General features: G+C 39.0%; 1 protein-coding gene across 7 annotated transcripts in view; it reads right to left on the bottom strand.

Annotated features, from left to right (window-relative positions):
• The window catches only part of LRRC7 (leucine rich repeat containing 7), a 498579-nt gene that overhangs the window by 381178 nt on the left and 93674 nt on the right, over nt 1–23727 (bottom strand). For 6 of the 7 annotated variants that reach the window (XM_005871895.2, XM_014544330.1, XM_014544332.1 and 3 more), the window contains exon 2: nt 20470–20567. In XM_005871895.2, the coding sequence (XP_005871957.1) occupies nt 20470–20567 (98 nt within the window). Of the gene's footprint in view, nt 1–20469; nt 20568–23727 lie in introns of those variants that run through there. The other variant, XM_005871897.2, reaches the window with a different exon arrangement.

The following is a 23727-nucleotide window of genomic DNA, read 5'->3' as shown; positions in this document are numbered from 1 at the left end:
GCGGGCGTGCCTTGCCGCCCCGGGATCCACCGATCTCGAGTAGCGAAGGTACGGTCAATTACCATGTTTGTCTATTTTTAGATAGGATGGCATACTACTTAGCCATGAGAAAAGATGAAATACAAGATCCATCTATATTGCAGCAACATAGATGGATCTTGAGAATATCACGCTAAGTGAAATAAGTCAGACAGAAAAAGTTAAGAACCATATCATTTCACTTATACGTGGGCTATAAAACTGAATGCAATAAATGAACAAACAAGAAAAACAAACAAAAACTCATAGGCGCAGACAAGAGTGTGGTGGTTACCAGAGGGAAGTGAGGTGGGAGGAAAGTAAAAGGTAAAGAGGGTCAAATATAAGGTGATGGAAGAAGACTTGACTTTGAGTTGTAGGCACACAATACAAATGGTGTTATCACAGAATTGCACATTTGAAATAAAATCTTATATAATATCTTATCAGCCAATGTCACTCCAATAAATTTAATTTAAAAAAAGAAAAAAGTTGCTGAGAAAATAACATTTTGCATGAAGGATAAAGTGCTGTTGAAATACATCCTTAAAATGAAATTCCATGGAGAAGGAATAATATCACCAGCTTTGAGAGTCCTGATGGAGATCAGAGGCCCTTGTACGCTCTCCCTGGTACTGCTACCTGATAGGTCAGGTATGACGGATAAGAGCAGGAGACCTGGGAACCTCTCACCAATTTCATAGAACACTTTGCTGATCTACCTATTTTTATTGGTTTTATAGTTTATATAATTTATTTTACCCAAAGGTATCCTTACGGCACCAATACCCTGTTGTACCACCACTTCATAGAACCATGTGGTCCAGCAAAATATATAATATGCACCGAGGGATACAAAAGAGTCATAAATGAGCCATTGTAACTAAATTTTACTGGCATCTCACCTTGGCCTGTCTTTATTGCCTTTTTCTTTTCAGTTCTAAAGCAACAGTCTGCCTCCTCAGTGGCCTCTAGGACTCTATGCCTACCTCCAAGACTGTAATATAGTCTAGAGATGACTTCCTAAAACATTTTTATCATGCATGTTTCACTCAGGGGAAGAAAGGTGAAAAAAATACAACATTTGCTGAGTTCATATTTTATTTCAGATGCTATCCTAGATGGTTAGAGATGATATTTCTCTCAGGTAGGTTCCATCCTGCAACAGACTCTGCCTAAGATGAGATTTGAGAGTAAATACTTCATTGGGAGGAAATTCTAAAGAACAACAGTAGAAGAGGAAAGAAGTGAAAGAGGGAAGGGAAGGAAGCCAATGTTGGGTGTGTAATGAAGCAATTACCACCCTGAGCAACTAAGGCTCTATGCTGCTTGGGACTCTGAGAGACCACGTGCAACATACATCAGGGTGGGCCAGTGGAGGGGGAGGAAGGTGCACTACTTACTGCCCCACTCCCATCTGTCGATGACTGAAAGCTGCACTTGAAGACAGTAACTCCTCTGTATTTCAGGCTGCAATGAACACAAGCTGAATGAATATTCTCAGGAGAATTTGACAGTTCTGGCACTTAGACACCATAGGCACATACCAGATGTTAAGGGGACAAGAGGACATGAGAGGGTCCTCAACAGCTTACAGCATCTTTTTTTAATTTATTCCTCATTAATATCACCATTTTAGAGAGGCTTTCCCTGACCACTGAATTTAAAGACACATACCCAGTTCTCTATCACTTGTTTTCTTTTTTTCTGAGCCCTTATCACTATTGTTCACTACTAATTTGCTTCTTTTCTTATATATTTACTAGAGGCCCAGTGCATGGATTTATGCACCGGTGGGGTCCCTTGGCCTTGGCCTGTGCCCTCTTGCAATCTGGGACTCTTCAGGGGATGTTGGAGAGCCAATTTCGGCCCAATCTCCACAGGCCAGGCCGAGGGACCCCACTGGTGCACGAATCCATGCACCGGGCCTCTAGTATGCATATAAGACCTTTGGTTAATCTCTTCCCTCCCTCTCTCCTTCCCCTTCCCTCTGAGATTCATCAGTCTGTTTCATGTTTCCATGCCTGTGCATTGAGCATCTGCACCCTGGTGGTCAGTGCGTGTCATAGCTACAGGTCGAACGATGCGTAAGCTTTTATATACATAGATTAGTCCCTAAACTGTGAGCATAATGAGGTCAAAAACTGAGTGATTTGTTCATCAACATCAGGTACAAAGTGGGAACCCAAAATTTGTAGAATCAGTGAATGACAGTCCTATGAGGCAGGTAGTGTGATTTTTATTTCTAGGTGGAGATACTGAAAGGAATAGCTAGCTATCTTAATTAGGCAGGCTTGGAAAGTTTTAGGAATGAAAATGGTCTATGGCAGCGGTCACCAACCGGTGATCTGCAGACCACTGGTGGTCTGTGAGGTCTGAAAGGTTGGCGACAGCTGATCTATGGGGGAAGGAATACATAATGGAGACTTGAAGATGCCAGGGTGTTTATCTTACTTGTACAGAGAGTAGAGAAATGGAATAGGCAAATAGAAATATATCTGGCCTGGACAATTAAAGACAGCCATAAACCAAAAGGTATCTCGGGCCTGAGCAATTAAAGTGACCATAAGTTAGGCCAAAAGTAGCCCTGACCTGAGAAGCTGGGAGGGCCAAAAGATAAGGCTTTCTCTGTCAACACAACTGGGAGAACTATAAGATAAACCAACAGTGACTCCAACCAACAAGATAAGGGGGCGAGAAGGTGGGGGACACCGTGTGGGCTTTGAGCTTTGAAAACTAGTTCTATGTAGAATGACCAAAAAGAAAGGGTCAGGGTCAGACAAAGAACTATTGCCTATTTAATGCCTCAAGACAAAGAAAGCAGCAGTCATCCTTTTCAGGGGCCCCTCTGTCTGTCCAGGAGGGACAGATCCTCTGCTTAGAATTTAGAATTAGGTTTTAGAGATAGTGCCTGCTTGCAATAAATTTCTGCTTGCAATAACGTTTCTGTACTTTTCACCTATCACCTTTCGTCCGTGGCCTCATTCTTCAAAACCAATGAGACAAGAACCTGGGAATTCAGGGCATTCCAGTTCAATTTTCGTGTTTCAATACTAAGACCATATTGATGGTAACAGGATTCCAGTCCAGGATGGTTTGACATAAAAATCCCGTACTCTTTAGTACACTATGATATTGACACCATGCTGTTTTCCTATTTCCTGACTCAGAAAATTCAATTATTTCCTACTTCCTACAACATTAAATCTAAATTGCTCATTCCTTCTATAACCCGGCTAGTTAGATTAGTCTTGCATCTTTAAAAAATAGTGTACAGATACATAAAAGATAAATGAAATGTTGCTTAAAGCCATAGGTGAAAATGACTTGCAGGTTGCTTATTGTCAACAATTACTTTAATATGAGAAACAGTGTGATCAGACCTCTAAAACATCTAATATAAAATGCTAAATAAATGTAAATATAATTTCTGGAGCAGTCAGAAGGTTGGGTGTTAGTGACGGTGAGAATTCAAGACTCTGTTTCTGAAGCCAAAATGACTGGGACTCACAGTTACTGGTGATAGAAGAGCAAAATTCCTCTTACCCATGCAAGGGGGAGTGATTTTGCTTTAGGTGACTGAGCCTGAACAAAAACACATAATGATACAAGTAAAAGGGAACCAGGAAGGAGGGAGTTGGAAACAAGAGAATAAGAAAACATGTATTCCTACCTATATTTGCTAAGGATGAATAGATGCTTTCATTTACATTACTACATTAAAGCCTTATGTCATTTAGCATGACTGTAGGGCCTGGAAAAAATAAGAAGAATTTAACATTCAGTCCTGAATGTTAAATTCCTGAAAGAAATTACTGAAAGAAGAGAGCTGCTATTGAAGGGAAGATGTGGTAGAATGTGTGGGGTGATCAGTACTATCTGAAGCATTTTTCTACACTGTCAGGCTCCTCCTCTGGATGTTTCTTCCTGTGGGAAGACCATGCTTCCTGCCCCAATGATGTTAGCCAAGATCTTGTGACTCACTTTGGATAATGGGATGCAAGACGAGGGGAAGCTTTACGTCAGCCGGTGCTTTTACTGGTGTTCTTTCCTTCTACAGTAAATCATAGATATGGGCTCCTTTTTTCCTTTTAGATTTTAGAACCCAGAGAAGGCAGAGCAGAGAACAAGTCAATATGTGGCCAACATGTAACAGTGTGAAAAATAAACCTTTGTTGATGTAAAGCTAAGGTTGTGGTTACTTATCATTGCAATGGTAACAGTTGTGTAAGAAGAAGTGGCTAAAAGTGTCTTTCTAATTCTGGGAAAATTTACAAATTAGAAATTGAGATCATGAAGAAAACAACTTTCCATTTAGAAGTTTGAATTTAATGCAACAAAAATTTATAAATGATGTTAAAATTTTTTTTAAAAAATATATTTTATTGATTTTTTACAGAGATGAAGGAAGATGTATAGAGAGTTAGAAACATCGATGAGAGAGAATCAATCAGCTTATAGAGAGTTAGAAACATCGATGAGAGAGAAACATCAATCAGCTGCCTCCTTCACACTCCCTATTGGGTATGTGCCCGCAACCAAGGTACATGCTCTTGACCGGATTCAAATCTGGGACCCCTGAGTCCACAGGTTGACGCTCTATCCACTGAGCCAATCCGGTTAGGGCAATGTTAAAATCTTGATAACATTCAAAAGAATTTGAGATATTAGGAGTTTTCAAGTAAAATAAATCAGGATAAGGTAAAAATGAAAAGTTGTTTGTGAATCTGAGGCAGGATCCATTTAAAAGTTCCAGAATCTCATAAGAACTAAAGAGCTTTAAATAACTGAAGTCTGGATTCTACACAGATGGATCAGTGAGCCGGGGGACAGGACACCCCATGAACTTTGCTTAATGATTGCGTAGATAATACATAACACCAGAAATATAAATTATGTCTATATAATAAACACTGCAATTGATCCTAGGAGAGGAAAACATGCCTGGATAATGGCTGGTCATAAAACTGCTCACCCTTTCCTGACTCATTGATTTTTCTTTTAAACATAAAAAGGCATTGTGGCTATTAAGTACGTATTACACTACATCTAGAATACTGTCTATATTTCACATATTATCAGAAATAGTCATCTCAATAACTTTCCCAAGTGCTATAATTGTACATTCAGTCAAAAATCAATTTTTCTCCTTTACATATTTTAACTTCATCTCTCTTATCTCACAGAGTCTTGATTGTATCTGTCAGTATACATGGTGTTCTTAAAAAGCTGATAAATATGGCCTTTGAATCAAGAATTAAATATTGAGCCTTTCATAGTCTCTTCTTCCATTTTCCCCTTCCCAATTAATTTTATAACAAGTTTAGGGAAGAGTTTGGCCGAAGGGGAAAAAAGTCTGAAAAACAAAAAACCTTAGAAAAAGCTTAAAAATCATTTTGTGGCTGATGATGCAGGGATGATTGTTCCACTGTGGATTAGCCCTGGTAATGCTGTGTTGCCAATGTGTTATTAACAACAGGATGCCAGCAAAAATGCTGATGATGATAAAAGCTGTCAAGTTTACTGTCAGTTGTAGTGCTTGGCTCCAAAAAAGAGTGGGAAGAACTGATGCACTTATTGATGTCTCCTATCTTGCCTGACAGGAAACTGATAGGCATGTGACATGCCAAATACTATAGGGGGAAATATTTCCTTGACTAAACATGGCATGTGGTGACCCACCAGAAGACAGGTAACATTATTCACTCTTCAGGCATGCAGCCAAATGGCACAAGTCACATATATTTTTGCTTTTAAAATTAAAAAGAAAGTATTTAGCTTTGCTCTTGACACTAGGATGTTCAAACTCACACAAAAGAGAATGACACAAGGCTCGATTTTTGGACATTTGTTATAAATGTAAGTGAACTTAAAAACATAATTTTAAATTAGTGCTGCAAAGGTTTTTCTAGGTTTCATACCATAAGAACATACCATCAATTCAAACAACTAAAACATGTAAAGTGCAATCAATCTTTCCTCTGTACTATACAGTACTGGAGATACTTTTAAAATCTTTGAGTACAAATATCCCCTGTGTACTCATATGAAAGTAAATTAAGCCAACTCTTTCTAAATTAGCATTCTCTGATTAAACAGTTAAGTTTTCTTTAATGAATCCAGAGAATCTTCCAAAGGGGCTAGAATGACTTTGTTGTTTTCAGGACTTTTATTTCATAAAAATACTTACTTATTCTACATGTAGAAACAGCCTCACATGGATCAGAGTTTCAGTCCTTAATGGATTGGTCCATCAGTAAACTCGAAGGAACATCGCTTCATAAATACATCATTGGCTTTAACATGCTATCAATTTACTGACTCCTTTTCATTTAGTATAGGCGATAAAACAACAAAAATTGAAGTGTGTGTATTCTTTTTAACAAAGATGTCTTCTGCTATTCATTCATTCAATGAGCAAGTATTTACCAAGCATCACCAAGTGCCAGGTACTGGGCTCAGCGATGTGGACATAACAGAGGCACAGTTCCTGTCTCCACAGGGCCAAGAGTCTAGCGAAGCAAAATTCACAGCATGACATTTTCTTACTAGTATTTCTGCTTTTGGGGGTTATTTTATATTATCTTTATTCCAATGAACCTGAAATATTTGAAATGCATTAGCCAAACTAACTTATAAGTTGTTCTTTTAATACACTTCTTTGTTCTTTTATATGAATCATCTGATTTGACAATTTATAGAGGAAGTTTCTTGAGGCTTGGTCTTTTATCTATCATTTGAAAGCCACAGGTACAGTTTTATCTAGTTCAATAAAAAAAAAACATACCTTGACCCTAATGCAAATCACTTGTGGTTTTACAGCTGGAGCTATAGTGGGTCAGAAGTCAAGGATCCTAGAGGTTAATAATAGAGATGTAGCCACAGTGGGTCCTGGGAGGACCATGTACTTCAAACTAGAGTGGACACCTCCTGTGAAGCTGTCTGGCCAACAAGGGTTCCTCTGTCTTGGAATGGCTTTAATACACACACAACATGACCCTGAACTTGGGGTACAAAAATATGGCAAACTGTGCGGGTCAAATCCTCTCTCTGCTGAAAATAAAACTTGGAGACACTGATTTCAAATCTTGGGAACTGAGTCACTTTAGTACTGTTAGAACAGTCATGGATACCTACTGCTGAGTTCCCTAGAATTTTCTGGGCACCTGTCCCATTTTTCTCCTTTCTTGAACTTGGGGTACAAAAATATGGCAAACTGTGCGGGTCAAATCCTCTCTCTGCTGAAAATAAAACTTGAAATAGAGAGACACTGATTTCAAATTTTGGGAACTGAGTCACGTTAGTACTATTAGAACAGTCATGGACACCTACTGCTGAGTTCCCTAGAATTTTCTGGGTCCCTGTCCCGTTTTTCTCCTTTTCCTCCTCTCTTCCCCTTTGGCTTGAGTGAGAAAGCTGGATGTGCTGCCAAGCACCTAGATAATTATTAGGGACTATCATTGCTATTCTCTGAAGTAGCAGAACCAGCCTCACAGGTAGAAGGCTTTCATGGCTTCACTGGTGTATTCCGGTTTACCAGATGAACCCACAGGCAAGAACCTAGAAGCAAGTGTTGTATTTATTAGGGCCTGCAGGTGTTGCGAAGACATTTAGAAAAGCTAAGTATCTGCAGTGGCCAGAGACAAGTTCTGCCGGTGAAGGGATTTTCCAAGAAAAACAATAAAAATCATCCCCCAAACCAGAAGTTACTTTTAACATGTCTCAAGAATTATTCTCTAGCTAAGCAAGAGCTTCCCTGTTCCTTAAAGTCTCTGCAGCGCCCTCTTCAATCTTGAGAGGCTCTGAAAGAGTTGCTATAAAGTCGGAGAGGTGAAGTGGGTGGAAGTGAAAAGGCTCTGACCACACCTTCTTATCTCAAGTCAGACGGAGCACTATTGATGGGGAGGGGACGTGAGGGAGAAAAAGTCTTAAATCTAATGAAGATTAAAGCATTGATCAGTAATTTGGACTAACATATCTAAGGACAAATTTGAGGCTGTGTTTTCTGACTTAAAGCAATCACAGGGCTGTCTATTCCCTAAGAGTGGGTCATGACATCAGGGACAGGGCGAGATTATCCCCCTTGAAATGTACAGAGGGAGACAAAAATATAGTTGCACCTCAATTATGTCATGAAATATGGTTGTTCAAAATCTTAATTGCACAGGAGTCTAGAATGGAAGCAGAATGCAATGAGTTTGGTTGTAGGGATAAGAAAGGACTCTAGAAATTTTGTGTACTTTTCTTTGTGTTCCTGAGGACAGAAAAAATTAGAAGGAGGGTCAGATGGAGTCTCAAATGATGAGGGGCTTCTTGTTGATTTGCTGATGGCAGCTCTAGATAGAGCCTTTGCTTCCTGTGGCATGGTTTGGAAGTCATTCTGGATCAAATGTTTTGACAGGAGGTCAAATTTGTGAGGTACCAGAGAGGTGGCTTCCGCATAAGGAAGAACTGAGGGTTGAAAACTAAATTAAACTCTCCCATAGAGCAACCTTAATGAAGTTATGCTACTTCATGGACATGCAAGTTTTACCGGAAGAAGCTCTCCGGGCTGACCTTTCATTCTGGGACAGGTGTTCTAGGAATTGATGTGAACTCATGTTAAGGCAGACGGACCCCCAAGAACTTCTGCCAGACCTGCTTCATGGTGATGCGTGCTATAGAAGTGTTGTAGGAGGGGACAGATTTGTTTCCTACTTCTCAGGATTCCACGAGGAGGCATTTTCCCTGATCTTCCTGGGCTCTTGCCCCCTCATCTTTTCCATGGATGTGGAAGGAGTTACCTGATTGGTAAGTTCTGAAGAACTGAGCCTAGCTGCAGCACTCAGGCCTTTCCCTCCCTCCCTCTGGAGCAGTGGTTCTCAACCTTCCTAATGCTGCGACCCTTTAATACAGTTCCTCATGTTGTGGTGACCCCCAACCATAAAATTATTTTCGTTGCTACTTCATAACTGTAATCTTGCTACTGTTATGAATCGTAATGTAAATATCTGATATGCAGGATGTATTTTCATTGTTACAAATTGCACATAATTAAAGCATAGTGATTAATCACAAAAACAATATGTAATTATATATGTGTTTTCCGATGGTCTTAGGCGACCCCTGTGAAAGGGTCGTTCGACCCCCAAAGGGGTCGCGACCCATAGGTTGAGAACCGCTGCTCTGGAGCCTGACTGGGAACACTTGATTTGGCTGCCAAGGCCTCAGCTGTTTAGCAGCAGGCCCCAGAGGGTGAGGCGAGTTGGATTAAATCTTAGGAAGACCATGGTAGCTGTGCACTTGAGCTACATCCTCCAATATCAGTTTTATTAGTAATATATATAAATGGGAAAAAAGTAGATTTGGATGACTCAAGTAATGATTGAAGAAGTTTCTGATGGGACCCATGCATATGGCCATGGGCTTTCAGCTTCAGTAAGTGGATCATGCAGGATTTGACTTGAGGATTAATGGGGGCTCACAGCAGATTTACTCCCAAGCAAGTGGTTGTTTTTGGGCAGATGGGACTGTTTTATCAACACTGCCTTGATCCTGCTGACCTTCGCAGATGCTGGCCACAGTGTTTGAATTACTGCTATCTGATCTTGAGCTTTGGGCTGGATAATCACACAAGCACTGTCCCTGGCTTTCTAATTCAGGAATCTTGCATTGTGGATGTGCCCACAGAAGGGTGGTGAATTTGATTAATAAACAAATGAAAAATAATAGAGAGCCCTTAGAATGAAGAGAATCTTCCCTCTCTTAGGTGAAATTGAAAAAGGTGACAAAAGTCATTGAAATTATTTTATACCTAAAGACTATGCAAAGAAATAACAAAGACTGTTCGGAGCACTTGGCCTTTAAGAACTGAGTTTATGTAAGGTTTCCAGAATGAACTGGAGTAGTGTTAAAAGAAGCATGCTACAATTTTATTACCAGAAAAGAAGAAGTAGAAAAATAAAAATAAAATAAAGGAAAACTGGCTGCTTTACTTTGGAGGAAAAGAGAGATTTCCTTAGGAGAAATCTTGATATTTTATGGGATATGAATTGTGACTGGTGCCTAAAGAAATCCAAGCAAAGCAGAGACAAAATTTCAGAGCCCAATCTAGAATGAATCTCCAAGAAATGACAGAGTCAGAGAAACTACTGATGATGTGGCCTTTTAAAGCTGTGTTTCAGGAGTCCAGTGCAATAGCAGTGAGGAACTATAACTTGAAGAATGGGGACACTATACCAAGTGTCTAGAAAATTTGGACAAATCTAAGGTCAGAAGGCAGAACACCACCAAAAATATTTAAAGAATTCTTAGGTGAGTTTCAAAATAATAAAATCATTAGAGGTGAAGGTACAGGTATTACCTTGCTGTTAAGATTCTAGAAATTTATAGAATCAGCATTTTTTCATTAAAAAATAGATTTATATTGATTTTAGAGAGGAAGGGAGAGGAAAAGAGAGATAGAAACATCAGTAATGACAGAGGATCATTCATCAATTGCCTCCTGCAAGCCCCACACCAGGGATCGAGCCCACAACCCGGGCATGTACCCTGATTGGGAATCGAACCGTGACCTCCTAGTTCATAGGTTGATGTTCAACCACTGAGCCATGCTGGCTGGACTAGAATTCGAATTTTAAAACAGAAGAAACATAATGTGCCTAATTCTATAAAAAAGATAGAGTAAAAAGAAATTCTACTCAAGGCCTGCCTGGGATAGTCCAATGTTGAGGAAAGAAAATTTCTTGAAAGAGCAGACACATCTTCATTAGGTCCCTGAAGGCACACATTTCTAAGCTAACAACAGCTGTTTTGGGGGTCAGGAACATGATGAGGTTTATTCTCCATATTAGAAAGATAAGAATGACAGCAATGCACCTGGTGATGGCTACTACGGCTCCAGAAACAGACACCTGCTTACCTCACATTTTAGAAGCCATGCCATTAGACAGACTCACATTCAGTCCATCACTGGCACTCAAAGGGGAAAAGTTTCTGACCCCTTGTAATGCTAATGCTATTCTGGTCTGCTTTGTTCTTCTGGCACCGCTGGGCTCTTGGCTCAGACCCTACTGGTGCCGCCGCCAGGGAGGGAAGGTACTTTTCTGAGCTCCCTAATGTTACCTTCAGGGAAGGCACAGAAGCCACTGGGTCTGGGCCTCATTATGCCATTGGATGGAAGGTACAAAGACACAGGGTTTTACTGTTGCCACCATTAATACAAGATAGTTCTGGCTGCCAGGGACAGCAGGGCTAGGATGGCCTGGGGCCTCACTGTTCTGCTGCTGCAGGTGGATTGAGAGAACAGGCTTTTCTTGTTGTTTTTTTTCATACTGTAATGATAATTATGATTATGATGTCTTTTGACAATGTGATGTAGGTTTCTCTGGCACCCAGTCCAGGGATATATGGAAGATGAAAAGAAAACCCAAGGGACACATCACATTGTCTTTCCTCCAGTTTGGAAATCTCAGCCAGTCTGTCTTCGTTTTTTAAGCTTTCAGAGGCTGTTATATCATGGTCTGTTGAATAATTTCTAGGGTGTTTAATTGAATTTTGAAGGGAGGAACAGACAATGGTATCTGTTTCATAATTAGAAGTTTTCCCTCCCTCCCTCCCTGTCTCCCTCCCTCTTTTTCTCTCTTTGTCTCTGTTTTTCTTTCCTTGCTTTCTCTTTTTTTGTATTTTCTCTCCCCAACCACATCCCCCTCTTTCTTATTCTCAAGCTGGTGCACTTTTATTTTTAAAGTAAAGTGATTGATTTCTTCATTCATTCTGAAAATTTGTTAAACATCTTCTAACTCCAGGCACTATGCTGTGTGTATCGACATAATGGTAAATGAAAGATACCTTGCTCTTCAAAGAGCAGATAGTGTAATTCTAAAATGTTTGTCTGGATGTATTTGGGTGTGGCCCTCATTTAACTGATAAGTAGAGTACACTATAAAAAATTTCAATATATAGTCAGATATTTTCATAACTTTGAAAAGTATATTCAATTAACTCTTTGATTATTTTTTTTCCCTTTAACTTGCTCTGATTTCTTTCTTAGGACAGTTTATAATTCTTAGGTTGTATTTTTATATTTTATTTCTTTTGTCATTATGTCTCTTCATATTTATTTGTGGGTCATGCTTTCTTTATATTCATGGACTTCAACTATTTGCTCCTCCAATTCCTGGTATGTTTACAGTGTTAGTTATTTTATTGACTTCAGTGGAGATTTCAAGTCTGCTCTTCATGTTTAGTTTTTTTGTAATTCCTTTCCTCATCAATGTTCATTTTTAATTCTCCCTTTTTTTCTGAAAAAAAATTACTGTTTTCCCCCATATTGTTTATTTTGTAGCTACTTCCTAGAGTACTTATCTTCTTGTGATTATTGAAAAGTTTTAACAGCTTTGTAATTTTCTCTAATTTCTGCATTTATTGCTTTCCAACCATATACTGTTCTTTTCCAGGATAGTTTTTTTGTTCTCTGGTCATATAACATTATATATATATATATTCATTCTGTGTTCCTATCACTGAATTAAAAGAACACCCATGTGGTTGTAATACAAAGGGCAAGGGAATAAAGTGTGAGATGAAAGTTAGGGGTGGGTAGAAGCCAGACTATGCAAAGTCCTATAAACTAAGTAAGGCTTTTGTCTTTCTTGAATGAGCAATGACCAGAGAATCATTTTAAGAAGAAAGTGTTCAGAATAATACACAGGAAGGCCACTTAGAGGAAGATCTGGTAGAATCTTTGAATCTCCACAGAGGAGATGATTTGTGAACAGCCTCAAAACATACTCAGAAGGTGGAATTCCAGGCCTTGAAATTATAGTGAATGTTAGAGGAAAAAGGAGAAAAGGGTATTTTAGATGGCTCCCAGATTTATGTTCTTTGCACCGAAATGGTTAAGAGCTCCTAACACTCACTCCAAAAACACTGGAAGAAGCTACGGTTTTGGGGGAAAGATCATGGACTTGGTGAGTTTCAGGCATAGGCCAAATATCCAAGGAGCTATGGTTAAGTAGACATTTGGATATATGGAGAGATGCATGGGTTGGAGGTATTATTTTGTGAGTCATCTGATTACAGGAATAACATGCTGTGGGTGTAATGAAACTGTCTATGGAGAGAGTATATTTAGAAGGAGACTTCAGTTTTCAGAAATTCTAGTATATAGTGAGTGGCTGGAAAGAGAAAGTTGCACATGCAAAAGAATAACCAGAGAGACAGAGGAAAACCAGGGCAAGTATTGTATTATGGTAATCAAAACATTAAGGATTTCCAAAAAGAGGAAATGATCAACAGTATTAATTTTGGTTAAGAAGTTAACTAAGAAGAACATTGAAAAAAAAATGCCTGAAGGATTTAGCAAATGGTAGCCAGAATTCTAAGATGGCCCCATGATCATCACCCCCTTGCCCCCGAAGTGTTCAAGCCCTATGTAATCTCTTTCCCTTGGATTGGCAGGACCTGTGACTTGCTTTTAGCCAACAGAATATGGAAAAGGTGATGGTGTAGTTAAGGTTGCAAATCAGTTGACTGTGAATTAATCAAAAGTAAACGATCTTTAGTGAGCCTGGCTTAATCAGGTAAAATCCTTTAAAAGGAGGACAGGGGTCTCCTTGAAGAGAGTCTCCTTGCTTGCTCCATGGAGTGAGCAGTCATGTGGAGAAAGTACATGTAAGCAAGGACTGCAGGAGGCTCTAAAACCTAAAGGTGGCCTCCAGCTAGAAGTCAGCATAAGCAGGGCTCCTGGTCATAAACTATAAGGAAACAAGTTCTGCCAACAGCCTAAGTAAGCTTGAAAGTGGATTCTTCCTGAGTTGAACTTCTGAGGAGACTTCAGCCAGGTATGATCTCTGAGGCAGGGAACCAGGCTAAGCCCTACCTGGACTCCGGACACACAGAAACAGTGAGATAATTTATTTTCAGCCACCAAGTTTGTGGTAATTTGTTACACAACAAGAGAAAATTAACACAACAACATAAAGAGATTGTCGGTGCTGTGAGTGAAGGCTGTTTCAGTATAGTGACTGGGGGGAGCCTGATTGCATGGGTTTGGAGGAGTGAGTGGGAGATAGGTAAATGGAGTGAGTGTGGATGACTCTTTAGAAAGGTTTGTCTGGGAAAAGAGCAAGAATGTGGGAATGTAGCTGAATGGGTCTGTGGTTTTGAGAACAAAGTTTTTAATTTTGTTCTTTAATGGGAAATAACTTGAACATGTTTAAAAGTCTGTCTTTTATAAGAAACAACTAATTTTTACTGTAAGTTTGCTTTGCTAGATGCAGCATAGATATAACTCACATGAAATAATTGGTTAAGAACTTGTGTTGATTTAAAAATATTGTAAATGAGTATAAAATATTATGAAAGAAGGCAGTTTGAATCATGACACTTAGTAAAAAACCTTACTGTGTGCACCATTTCTAAATGCAAGAGGGCTCTTCTTAAATCTGGAGGATCCTCTGTCTGAGTTAAATTCTATTCCTTTACTCTCACTAAAGGGGAGCCACTACCATTTCTATTTCTATAGTGATTTTTAAGGTGACAGTTTTCCATGGGAGTTGACCAAACAAGTCTTTGTCTATATTCCGTATTGAATATGTAGAATGACTAGGAAAGAACTATGCCATCGTGTGAGACAATTTACTATCTAACACGCATTTTTATTGAACACTGCTTTAAGAATTTCAGCTTTATGTCATTTGTTTAAGACCTATACTGCTTTCCATGCATTATTGTTTCTAAAAATAATGGTAGTAATTTCTATGGATTTTAATTTCTGCAACCAGAAACATGGTTTATTATCCTCATACAGTTTGAAATAATAACAATAATAACAAGTGTAGAGAAAGAGAGGAAAGGAAAAAAAAACCTTGCTATCCCAGGTTCTATACTAAGTAGTTAATATACATATCTCCCTAATTCTCAAAACAATCCTATAAGGGAGGGTTTATCATTTTTCTCATTTTTCAAATAAGTAAACGGAGTCTTAGATTAAAAAATATATGGAGGAGAGAACCAAGATGGCAGCATAGGTAAACGCCTGTACTTGCTGCCTCTCACAACCACAACAAAATTACAACTAAAATACAGGACAACCATCATCCAGAGCTTCCTGAAAGCTGGCTGAATGGAAGTCCTACAATTAGAGAGGGAAAGAAGGCACACTGACACTGGTAGCAGGCATGGAGGCAGAAGGGGCTGGACGTGCACTCACGTGTGCTGCTTTTTTAATTGGGAGGGAGATAGCCTCTGTGTAGGCCACCCAGGAGGAGCAAGAGGCCCCAGCCCCACACCAGATGCCCAGCACAGGGTCCCAGAGCTTGGAAAAGAAGTGCCCGTAATTGGCTATAAAAACCAGTGTGGAATGGGGCTCAGTGACACAGAGGCTGCTGGAGACCCAGCTATTTCGCTTAAAAGGCCAGTGCATGAACTGAACTTACCAGGTCTCACTTCCTCTGAGCTCCAGCACCACGGTGAGGTTCTGGGGAACACAGACACATACTAGGAACTGGATTTCATGGCATCGGGGCAGAAACTCTGGGGTGGCTTTCTCCCAGACAGAGGTGCTTGCAGGGATCATTGCTCCTGTGCTGGGACCTCCCTGGTCTCAGGGCTGACTGGCAGGCCTTTCTGTTTGTTCTGCCCTGGTGATTCCCTGAGACCCTGCCCCATCAAATTTGCAGCCCCACCCAACCTGTGTGCAGAGGTTTTTGCATATGAATTGCCTGTCCTTGCCTGTCAGGGTAAAACAAGCTGCAGCTGGATTAGGGAGCCCCAGTCCTATCAATAAAAGGCCCAAGACCCAGCACCAGCACCAGCACCAGCCTGCCTCGTTTCACAGCTGAGCCTCATCTGTGTACTTCCAAACCCAATACAAAGAAGAGGAATCTGCAGATCTCTCTGTAACTCCTGCTGGGTGGCCCCAGGCAGTGGCTGACTTTGCAGCTCCCTGGAGACCCAAGAGCCAGTGTACCCAGTGGTCAGTGTCAGACCATACCAGGGGCAGAGTCAGTGAGCACCAAAGCCCTACAGAAAAAAGTACTGCTCCTAGGGGTGTCTCCTGCACAGCAGTTCTCCCACTGCAGTTGCAGCTGGTCCCCACAGCAAATTGGCCTGGAGGTCCATTCCCCCCAGTGACACCAACAGCAATCAAGGTTCAACTACAACAAGACTGTACTCACAGCCCACAAAGGGGTGCACCTAGAGCTCCCAGTTCAGGTGACTGGGGAGGCTGAGCCACTGGGCCATATAAGACACCTTTTACACAAGCCACTATACCAACTCAAGGAGTCATAGCAGCTCTACTGAATACACAGAAACAAACACAGGGAAGCAGCCAAAATGCAGAGATAGGGAGGCATATCACAAATGAAAGAAATGGAAGAGAGCAGACTACTGGATATAGAGTTCAAAATCATGGTTATATGGTTACTCAAGAATCTTCCAGAAACCTCCAAGGGACTTAGTGAGACTTTCATAGATCTTAGTGAGAATGCCAAAATAATGGAAAAGGACCAGTCAGAAATAAAGCATACACTGACTGAAATGAAGAATAATGTACAGAGATTGAACAGTAGAGTAGAGGATTACAAGAATCAAATCAATGATTTGAAATATGAGGAAGCAAAAAACACCCAACCAGAAGAGAAAAAAAAATCCAAAAATATGAAGATAGTGTAAGGATTCTATGGGACAACTACAAGTGTACCAACATCTGAATTATGGGGGTGCCAGGAGAAAAGAGAGAGCAAGGTATTGAAAACCTATCTATATAATAGAGGAATATGCAAATTAGCCTGGACGCTGTAACATCACGACCAAATAGCAGGGACCTGAGGCTGTATGGTGCCTGGACAGGATGAAAGACCTCAGGCCGTGCCTCCTGCCCCGCAGGGCTTGACAGGGGACCTCAGGCTGCACCCCCTGCCCTGGCACAGGGCCTGGAGACCTCAGGCCATGCCCCTCGCCCTGGCGCTGGGCCAGGGGACCTCAGGCCGTGCCCCCTCACCCCAGTGCCAGGTCAGAGGACCTGAGGCTGCACCCCACCCTGCCCAGTGGGGCCTGATGGGGGACCTGAGACTGCACCTCCCCACCCAGAGAGGCTTGACAGGGATGGGGCTGGCTGGGTCTGGGTCTCACCCAATGGGGGTGGGGCCAGCCAGGTCTGGGTCTCCTGGGTTTTTGAAGCATGTGCAGGTGGTGGGCGGGGACTTGACTCTAGGTCCCATGGCGCACCCCAGACTCTGATAGGATGGAGATTTTCATATACATTTTACTAATTTTCCTTCATCTCTGACATTTCAATTATAGAGAACGAGCAAATAGCAATATTAAAAGATTTCCTCTAATTAATTCCCTTTTAATGTGCATGAATTTTGTGCACTGGGCCACTAGTTTGAAGAAATAATGACAGAAAACTTCCCCTACCTGGTAAAAGAAATAGACTTACAAGTCCAGGAAGCACAAAGAGTTCCAAACAAGAGGAACCCAAAGAGAACCACACCAAGAGATATAATCATTAAAATGCCAAGGGCAAAAGACAAAGAGAGAATCTTAAAAGCAGCAAGAGAAAAGCAGTTAATTATCTACAAGGGAATGGCCCTAGGACTGTCAGCTGATTTCTCAACAGAAACTATGCAGGCCAGAAGAAAATGGCAGATAAAATATTCAAAGTGATGAATAGCAAGGGCCTACAACCAGATTACTCTACCCAGAAAAGCTATTTAGAATTGAAGGTTAGATAAAGAGCTTCACAGACAAGAAAAAGCTAAAGTTCATCACCACCAAACCCATATTATATGAAATGCTGAAGGGTATTCTTTAAGAAGAGGAAGAAAAGGAAAAGATAAAAAATATGAACCAAAAAATGGCAACAAATACATATCTATCAACAATTGCACCTAAAAATCAAAATAAATAAATAAGAAATCTAATGAACAGAATAAATTGGTGAATAAAATAGAATCAGAGGCATGGAAATGGAACAGACTAAGGATTCTCAGAAGGAAAGGAGGAGGGGGAGTTGGGAAAAGATTAAACAAATATCGTATATACATATATGCCTTAACTATGGACACAGACAATAGGGTGGGGAAGGCTTGGGGCAGGGGGCAGGAACTGGGTGAAGGGGGGCAATGGGGAAAAAAAAGAGGGACATCTGTAATAATCTCAACAATAAAGATGACAGAAAAAAATACTGAGTCTTGTAGCTGTCACATTAAGTGTCACATACAGAATAAACTCTACTCTGTGACTCTAAAGTTAATGTCTTAGTCCTAATATGATATGCTGCTTCTATTCTTAAAGAAGGCTTCTTTCTTAGGACTTCAACCCTGTCCTATAATAGGACAAGAACTGTTCATTATATTAACAAGGGATACTTAAGACCTCTCTGGAAGAGAACAATATTTTATAATTTCCCATTTCTCATTATATCATTCCATGTTCTATAACATAGTCAACCCACAGTGTTCCTACAGTGTTAGTTCAAAAATGGCATGACTGCCACAATCCAATTGATGAGGTCTTTCTTGTTATAACACATGTATCAGTTATATTATGTACCTTATATTTGATAACAATAAGACTTAACTCTGACATATGCCTATATTAACTCTGAAATATCTCTATAATCATTCGTTTTTTGCATCCATGATGATTTAATATCATCTGCAGCCAGTTATTTGACCCAGGCTAGTGGTTTTCAAACTTGAGCTTGCATCCAAATCTCATGTAGGACTCCCTTCAAAACACACAGATTACTGAACCTGACTCTCAAAGGTTTTGATTCAGTAGATGTGGGTTGTAGCCCTTAAAATGTGCATTTCTAACAAGTTCCCAGACGTTGCTGGTGGTCTGGAAACCACACTATTAAGAATGACTGGCCCATGCCAGGTTTTAAAAAACTTTTTCTGTAAATAATCAGGTAAATATTTTTGACTTTGTGGGCCAGGTAGTCTGTGTAACAAGTACTGAACTCTTCCTTTGTAGTGCAAAAGCAGCCATACACAATACCTAAATAAGTAGGAGATGGCTGTGTTTCAGTAAGATTTTTTTGTATAGAAACAGGTATCAGGCTGGATTTATTCAATAGATCAGTTGGATCAACCTCTGGCCTAGACCAACTCAGTACAAGAGGCTTGAAAAATTACTTTGTATACGTTAAATAGTAACTCTATAAGAATCAATACAGATTTAATTACAAAAATCCCTTCTAAAATTTTAAAGAAAATCTGCAGAACTATACCAGATACTAAGTTGATTGTGATAAACTAGCATAAAGGAAAAACCCCAAGGCTTTCTCATGTACCCAATAAAAGATGCAAGACCCTACATCTTATAGTTTTTGTTTTAAGATACCCATGAACTCAATCTTCATTTTGAAATTTTAGTTTTAATTAGATATTGTTTCTACTGTTAAAGCTAAATCTACCAATTAAAATAAAACTAACATTACACTGAATGATATAAACACCAACCAAATTAGGATGTCCATTGACTTTATAATAAAACAGAACAAAGCAAAAACACTCAACTTGCCATGAATGTGCCAGATTTAATGTACTTGGTCTTCACTTGGAACAGTGTACTTCAAACTAATTTAAAATGCCAGTGTAATCTTAAAAGTCTACTAAACTGTACCTGCCAATGAACCCACTGCATTAGCTCTATCCTTATAAAATGTAAGTTCCTGGAAAAGGACAGAATTAAGATAAATGTTATCTTAATGGAATGTGATTTACTTCCCTGAAAATAATTATATTCAAATACCATGAAGGAAGTTAGTACTAAGGGTCATTTTAGAAACTTAAAATGCAAATAACATGTCAATCATTTCAAAAAATGCTAATGACTAGAAATATTTAAATTAAATCTCTCCTGACAAGTATATACACTAATATGCAATAATATGAAGATAGAATAAAATGAGATTATGGTGAGATACACACCTTCCATATTCCAAAATATTTTCCTAAGTGGGATTAAATCAAATATTTTCTCTGTTAAATGGGCTTTTATGTACCACTAGATATTTATTCTTTAGTCTAATGCAGTGGTTTTCATAGTCCTCAGGTGTTTTTTTTTTTTTAAATGTTGAAAAAGCATTGTGGTCAAAGGAAACGAGAGGGTGTTAATTTTAAACACATTTCAAAATGATTTTTAACTTCAAGACTCATGAGGAACATTAATATTCATGACATGACTATCTAAGAAAGATGTGGTGGATTGTGCAGCCTTTTCCAATCTCTTTGGAAACCCAATTATCAGTACAGCATCTTAACAATGGTCTTTTAGGGTCTGAATCCATGTACTGTATGGTAATATGTTTTAAAAAATAAATTCAATTTGATGCAATAAATACTTATTAAGTACCTCTATTTTTAAAAATTACTTAAAGGTTAACCCTTTAGTTTTACAATGCTACTCACCAAAATCTATCTACAGTATAGTTAATCCTATTAAAATACTTACACTCCTCTTCAGGCCTCTTCCGAAGTGCTGCACGAACTTCTTTACAAGGACTTCTCTGATACTGTGGGGGATTCCTTCCCCTTAGTAGGCTCTCCATCCTATAAAAAAGAATCAAAAGAGTATATTAATATAGAAATCTTGATAAATTTTGAGAAGATAAAAGGTTTAAATCAAGAGTCAAGACTTCAAGTATCTACACAGGCTTGTTAGACAACATCATTAAGTATGTAGCAAGGAATAATATAATAGGGAGTGGCAAAGACTGTGGTAAACTGAAAAGTGCTTGACTTTTCCAAGACATTCCAATTTAAAAAATGTAAAAATACCATGTGGACACTGACATGCACATTCTCAGATTAGAGACTGATATGGACTGAATGTTTGTGCCCTCAATCCCAAATTCATGTTAAACCCCTAAGCCCCAATGTGATGGTATTTGGAAGTTGGAGGTGGGACCATTGGGAGATAATTAAGTTTAGATGGACATCATGATGGAATTAGTGTCCTTAGAGGAACAGAAAGAGAGGCCAGAGGTTGGTCTCTCTCTCTCTCTCTCTCTCTCTCTCTCTATCTCTGTCTCTATTTTTCCCTCTCTTGTGAGAAGGTAGTCATCTGAAAATCAGGAAGAGGTCTCTCACCAGGAAATTAATCTGCTGGAACCTTGATTTCAGTTTTCTCAGATTCCATAACTGCGAGAAATAAATTTCTATGGTGTAAGCTACCCAGTATGTGGCATTTTGTTATAGCAGCCCAGATGACTAAGGCAGAGACCTATTGACTAGAGTGATTACTTGTATAGAAAACAAATTTATCAAAAATAGTTCACCCTTTAGAAAAAAAAAAGAACATATCTCTCACCAACATTTGGAATATCAGTTTCAAGAGAGGAATTGTTGCTTTTCGTTCATGATAATGACTAAATTGGGAGGGGTTTTCTAATTCTAATAATTGTGACTTCTTGAAAAAGTCACTTAATATAAAGTGTTCTTCTCAGTTACAGGTGACATAGCAAAGCTGGAATCCAGAATATAATAATAAATGCATCAGATGCACCTTGGATTAGCATATTTAACAACATGTACATTGTGATCATTAAGTAAACTTTATAGTTTTGTACTACTGATGTATACTCATTTTAATAAAAGTAAAAAACTACTGAGTTTCAGGATTTGCAAATTCAGAACAAAATCATAATATTTATTTGTCATTTTGAAAATATAAGTATAGCTTTTTAACATCTACCTAATTATCCTAATGGAATATCACTGGATTTGATAACAGTGCTGGTTGATAGCATGCATACATTTGAAAACCAGATAGTTGTTATGGGTAATGGTGATGGTGGATATTCTAGGGTAGTGGTACAGATGATTGTGTTTCTGGCATCCAGAGAGAAAAATTAGGACAGGATGATCCCATAAAAGCATTATGTAAATAGTGTAAAATATGATATGAATAACCTTTTGTACTGTAACATAACACCATTTCTTTGGGAAACTGTCACTGGTTCTTAAAAAACACTTTTTCAAATATACTTCCTGAAATCAGTCCATTTATATGTAGAAGATGCTGAATGTGTTTGTGTGTGTGTGTTCATATGTTCATGCCTGTGTATATGCAGTTCAAGAGAATGTTTCTCAATGTGCAATGATAACTTGAACCTTAGTTTCATTTGAAGCTCATTTCAAGTGAAAAAAAAAGTTATTTCTCTCGAGGTTATAACAATACAATAATGTGAAACCAAGTGAAAACCTGAATTGTTTATTATATAATTTGCTATAACACTATATTTGGGGAGGAAATTAAGTTTCCAGGCCTGTCCCTGCAGTTTCACGAGGAGGCTTAGCTATATAAACTATACTATATAAACTTTCTAGTTTTTGACTCTTGAATTAATTGAATGTACATTTTTAAAATATATTTTATTGATTTTTTACAGAGAGGAAGGGAGAAGGATAGAGAGTTAGAAACATTGATGAGAGAGAAACATCAATCAGCTGCCTCCTGCACACCCCCTACTGGGGATATGCCTGCAACCAAGGTACATGCCCTTGACCGGAATTGAACCTGGTACCCTTCAGTCCGCAGGCCGACGCTCTATCCACTGAGCCAAACCGGTTAGGGCTTAATGTACAGTTTTGACTACATTTCAGCAAATAATGGATTTCCATGATGAGCTAATAATAACTTAAGTGAACTAATAATTATTCACTAGTATTTATAAACTCAAAATCATAAAAGGCAGCAAACATGACCTGTACATGCAAATGTCTATATATAATTGTGATGTGATTTTAGAAACCACTTTTACTCATCATGACTACACTCTGATGAAGAATGGTAACATACTATCCTGGTTGGAAATCTATGTAAACCACTCTCTTGGATGAGCTATTATTTTTCCTTTTATATCTCTGACAATTAGTATGTGAAAACAAAAGTGATCTAGTTAATGTCCATCTACCTATGTTTGAGGATAAGTCAGAATAAATGAAATACAAGTTATAAAGTACCAATAGGGCTTCAGAACAATGTCATTATGTGTGATATTGGCAGCAAAGATCCCCAACTCAACTCCCCAGATGCCCAAACGTTGCTCTCTGGAATGCTCACAAGCAGATCTACAGATATGCAATGTTAGATGTGGAGCACAGCCTAAGTGGGCCTAGGTTCTGTAACAAGACAAGCAGGTTCAAATTCTAATTCTGTCTTTAAAGAATGACTTCAGGAAAAAATACGTGCTGTGTGCCTTAATTTTCTCATAAGTAAATGGGGATAACAGCCACCTTATAGGATTGTTGTGAAGACTAAATATGTTAATACATGGCCTGGCTGGTGGGCTCAGTGGTCGAGCATTGACTCATGCACCAAGAGGACTCTGATTCCCAGTCAGGGAACATGCCTGGGTTGTGGGCTCGATACCCAGTAGCGGGTGTGCAGGAGGCAGCAGATCAATATGATATTCTCTCTCATCGGTGTTTCTATCTTTCTCTCCATCTTCCATCCTCTCTAAAATCAATAAAAACATATTTTTTAAAAATATGTTAATATATGTAAAATGATTTACATGTGTCTGTCACAATTCAAGAGCTCAGCACATATTGCTATTATTAATGAGAATTATCCCAAATAAAAATAAAATAAGATACTAAAATTTTAAATGTATAGTATGTTAGGAAACATGAAAATTGGGCTTTATTTAATAAAGAATTATAATGAATAATCATTGAATCATGAAAATAATTCCACTAAGAGACT

The sequence above is a fragment of the Myotis brandtii genome, unplaced genomic scaffold (assembly GCF_000412655.1).
Source record: "Myotis brandtii unplaced genomic scaffold, ASM41265v1 scaffold36, whole genome shotgun sequence".
Taxonomy (NCBI): domain Eukaryota; kingdom Metazoa; phylum Chordata; class Mammalia; order Chiroptera; family Vespertilionidae; genus Myotis; species Myotis brandtii.
The sequence above is the reverse complement of the archived record's forward strand: the minus strand, read 5'-3'. Positions and strand labels throughout refer to the sequence as shown.